The sequence below is a fragment of the Octopus bimaculoides genome, chromosome 7 (assembly GCF_001194135.2).
Source record: "Octopus bimaculoides isolate UCB-OBI-ISO-001 chromosome 7, ASM119413v2, whole genome shotgun sequence".
In the NCBI taxonomy this organism is placed as follows: Eukaryota; Metazoa; Mollusca; class Cephalopoda; order Octopoda; family Octopodidae; genus Octopus; species Octopus bimaculoides.
In genome coordinates this window covers 74151860-74156620 of record NC_068987.1, presented here as the reverse complement: position 1 = coordinate 74156620, position 4761 = coordinate 74151860, and the positions used below count along the sequence as shown (strand labels likewise).

Sequence of the window (4761 nt, the reverse complement as noted above, 5' to 3'; positions counted from 1 at the left end):
GTATAAAAAGTCAATAGACAACATATTCTCAATATAAAATAGTGTACATTTAAACACAAGAGAAACTACTTTTAACAGGTAGTTTTACACACTAGAAGAAGCAGTCAAAACGACCAAAACCACATTTAAGAGCAATTTCGAAGGGAATGAAAAATAAAAACTTTTACCTTGTTATTTTTTTACAGTTATAACTAGGTTTCAGATTTTATTTAGCAAATAAAATAATTTGGTAGGCAAAATTATTTTATTTGCTAAATAAAATCCGAAACCTAGTTATAACTGTAAAAAAATAACAAGGTAAAAGTTTTATTTATCATTCCCTTCGAAATTGCTCTTAAATGTGGTTTTGGTCGTTTTGACTGCTTCTTCTAGCATGTGTGTGTGTGTGCATCTTTGTCTCCTTGTGTGTGCATGCCTGGGTGTGTGTGTGTGTGTACCTTTGTCTCTTTGTGTGTACATGTCTGAGTGTGTATATGTGTGTGTATGGGTTTTTGTAACTATGTACTGTCTCTGTATGTATGAAAGTGTATCTCCATATGTGTGGATGTGTGTCTCCATATGTGTCCTTGTGTGAAATGAAGTGTGTGTGTATATGGTCATGTGTTTCAATCTTCATTTGCATATGTGTGTGTGTATGTGTGCTTGTCTGTTCATATTACGTATGTACCTATCCGTCTGTATGTTTATTCTCATATCCATTTCCCTACATACATGAGCGTATACCTATACATACACACACACACACATACACACACACACACACACACATACACACACACACATACGCATACATTTGCCTACATACATATGCATATACATATACATATATACATACACCCAAACCCACATACATACATCTACATAACAGCCCACTAACTATTCTTTCTGTATATAAATATAAACTGTAGGTATGGGGGTATGATTACCTACTACGTATATTTCCTATTTAGTACTGGGGATGTTTAATTTATGCAGATGTACTCCTGTATTTGTCTCGGGGTTGGGTCCTTTGGGTGCTTGGATAAAATGCGGATGTCAAGTTGATCCAGGTTGCCTCCATGTTGGTCCTTGGCATGTTGGTAGAGTATGGAGGACTGTTTTTTGTCGTCATATTGTCTTAAATGTTCATTTAGTCTTTCTGCAATGCTCCTAGATAACGGAAGCTATCAACTACTTCTAGTTTTTCTCCCTGGCATGTGACAGAAGCTGTTTTCTGCCCATTTTCAGTGTTTATTGCCCCTGAGCATTTGCCACAAACAAGAACTATCTTCCCAGTTAGCCTTCCTTTGATATTGCTGCACCTCTTATATGTCTATAGCTTAAACCAGATACTCTTATGGAGTTTCTACCTATACCTTTTCTACAGATTGAGCAGGGCCATCTACCTGAGGGGATTTGTTATTTGTCTGCCTTCCTACTTATTAAGACCTTGGTTTTTGCTGGATTGACTCTAAGGCCCTTCAATTCTAGACCTTGCTTCCATACCTGAAACTTCTCCTCTAGTTCTGATAGTGATTCAGCTATTAGAGCTGAAGGTCATCAGCATAGAGAAGCTCCCACTGTGAAGTGGTTGGCATTTGGAAGGGCGTCCAGCTATAAAAACCATGCCAAAACTGACCTCACCTGTGCTGGTGCCATGTAAAAAGCACTCAGACCAGACATGGTTGGTGTAGGAAAGGCATCCAACCTTAAAAACCATACCTAAACAGACACTGATGCCCAATGCAGTCTTCTAGCCAGCTCCTGTCAAACCATCCAACCCACATCAGCATGGAAGGTGGACATTAAATGATGATAATATAAATTCTCTGGCACTACACATTTTGAATAACTAAGAAAATTAAGCTACCTTAGATAAACACATTCCAAAAAACACCATACTTGAATAATCATAGCATAGTAATAGTTCAACAAGCAACGCCCTATTATTGATATAAAATTTCACACAAAGTTAGCTACTAGAGGAGATGTGGTGAATATCAAATTTCAATCCTTTGTGTTGATACTATTCGACCCTTGTAACAGAAAAAAGAGACTAAAGCTCATGGATAGAAAAATGTGACCTAGTTCCTTCCCCTCCTTTGCCCATCAGTCATTATCTGGTTTCTTCTCTCTCTGTCTTCTTTTTTTCTGTTTCTCTTCTATTATTTCTGTTTCTCTTCTATTATTTCTGTTTTCTTTTTTTTCACTCCTCTTTCCATATCTTTATCACTTATGTTTCTGATTATTTTGACACATGACATGCATGTGTAGACTTTGAAACTGATAGCATTTATAATGGGGTACCCAGAAGTTACCTGGAAAGGTTCTCTGTTGTACAAACCTGTTGTAGTTAAGGCTTCTGCTGCTAGAAGCCACCTGATGTCCCACTACCATCACCACACGCATCAGTCTATCAACTGGCATTGTCCCGCAAGGTCATACTACCACATGGTACATTTTTGTTTTGCAGTGCTTCTCCCCTGTTAGTTGATTTTTACAATGCCTGAAATTAAGGAACAGCATGCTTTTGTGAAATTCTGTTTTCTACTGGGGAAAATGGCAGCCAAAACAGTTGTCATGCCTCATACAGCTTACAAGGACACTGCCATGAGCAAAATACAAGTTTACCAGTGGTTTTCATGCTTTAGGAAAGGTCATTTGTTGCTTGAAGACCAACCTTGTTCAGGAAAACTGTCGACCTCCTGAATGAATGAAAACATCATGAGAATTCATGATCTTGGAGGACCGTCGTCAAACAATTGACGAACTTGTTGATATGACCGGTGTGTCCTGGAGCTCCTGCCAATGACTTTTGAGTGAGGAATTGCGAATGAAAAGAGTTGCAGCAAAACTTGTGCCTTGCTTGCTCATGGAAGATCAAAAGCAGTCACGACCGAATGCGTGTCGTGAACTGAAAGAACAGTTGAAAGTTGATCTGGACCTTTTTTCGAAGGTCAGCTCTGGTGACAAAAGCTGGTGTTATTGAATTCGCAGATGTGGAAGAGGTGAAGACGAAAAACGACGGAGGCATTAAAAGGAATCACTTCGCAAGAGTTCTAGCACTGCTTTGAATAGTGGAAAATGCATCTGGACTGATGCATTGCTTCAAATGACTACTTAGCAGACGATAAAAGTCAGAAACAGTTGTAAATCAACAATGCACAAATAAATAAGTGTAGAAAGCCCATTATTTATGCCTTTATATATCATCATCTTTTAACGTCCATTCTCCATGCTGGCATGGGTTGGATAGTTTGACAAGAATGGGCCAGCTGGAGAGCTGTCCCGGCTCCATTTGTCTGTTTTGGCATGGTTTCTATGGTTGGATGTCCTTTCTAATACCAACCATTTTACAGAGTGTACTAAGTGCTTATTCATGGCACTGGTACAAGTGCTTTTATGTGGCACCAGTATGGGTGTTTTTATGTGGCACCAGCAAGGGCATTTTTATGTGACACCAACACCCATGAGCCTGCAAGACTAGGATCTCTCAGCTGAGAAAGAGAGAGAAATGTAGAGAACATGCCTGTATGCATGTATAGCCATGATCTTAATTAGCTTGACGTGTCTTCTCAAGTACAGCAAATAGCCATAAGTCTCAGTTCCTTGTCATCTTAACTGCTGGGCTCATGAAAGACATCCCACCAGAGGTACTAAGCCAAAATAAAATGTATGAATGAGACATGGTCCTCTGGACAGCACTAACTCCAAATGAGAACTAGTACTGCAACAACTCATCAAATCCATGCTAACATGGAAAGTAGGCATAAAATATGATAGTGTTGAATGTATGTATGTATGTATGTATGTATATTACACACACACACACGCGCACACACACACACACACACACACACACACACACACACACACACATCTACATATACATTTTTATTACTAACTCACCATTATATTTTCAGATATTCCTCTGGCTCCAAAATCTGTTCCTCTTTTGTACGGTGTGGGCCATTGGAGGCATAACATCCACTGAATCTCGTAAGAGCTTTGATGAGTATTTCAGGACCCTTATAAGTGGCACAGATTCTAAGCATTCAAAACCTAAAAGTTGTAAAATCACCAAGGTAAGTATGACAGTCTAATTAATATAATGTAGGCTGATCAATTAATTTTTGGTTATAGTGGCTGTGACATTATATTGGCAGTCTTCTTGTTGGTTGTGTGCAGCTCAGAGCAGTCCTGAGTAAAGCTACAAACAGTTGAATGGCTAAGCTTGATCAATAGATTGATTATTCTATATATAGTGGAGGCACATGGCTTAGGGGTTGCAATGATTGTGGCTTCGATCCCTGGACTATGCAGTGGTAGTAATAGTGGTATTGTACCTCGTGAATACCACTGGTGGTCATGTACTCACTTTACTGTCTGTCTGTTGTTTAAACTCTTGTTAGTCCTCATTGCTATGCTCAAAGGTGTACCACATATAACTACCACTCCATTTTTTTTGTACATCATGAACTACATCATTCAACGTTCAATGTGTGCCTATGTACGTGAAGCATTAGGGAGTAATTTGGCCACGATTTCTAGCGGATCGAACAACAACACAGAGGCTTTCTTATTGGTTATGTGCCTGTAGATTTTGACAGTGACCACAACAGAGGCAGGTAAAGTAGACTTGGTCAGACAATAATTATTGTTCTTCTGCACTCAGTACAATGGTTGTGTATGTTTAGCTGATAGTGGAAAGAAGCCTGTCTTATATGTGTGTGTGTGTGTGTGTATATATATATATATATATATATATATATATATATATAT

At 38.8% G+C, this 4761-nt stretch overlaps 1 protein-coding gene across 3 annotated transcripts in view; it reads left to right on the top strand.

Moving 5' to 3' along the window:
- The window catches only part of LOC106876428 (dynein axonemal heavy chain 3), a 158633-nt gene that overhangs the window by 36498 nt on the left and 117374 nt on the right, over positions 1 to 4761 (top strand). For all 3 annotated transcript variants that reach the window (XM_052969758.1, XM_052969757.1, XM_052969759.1), the window contains exon 19: positions 3903 to 4064. In XM_052969758.1, the coding sequence (XP_052825718.1) occupies positions 3903 to 4064 (162 nt within the window). The remainder of the gene's footprint in view (positions 1 to 3902; positions 4065 to 4761) is intronic.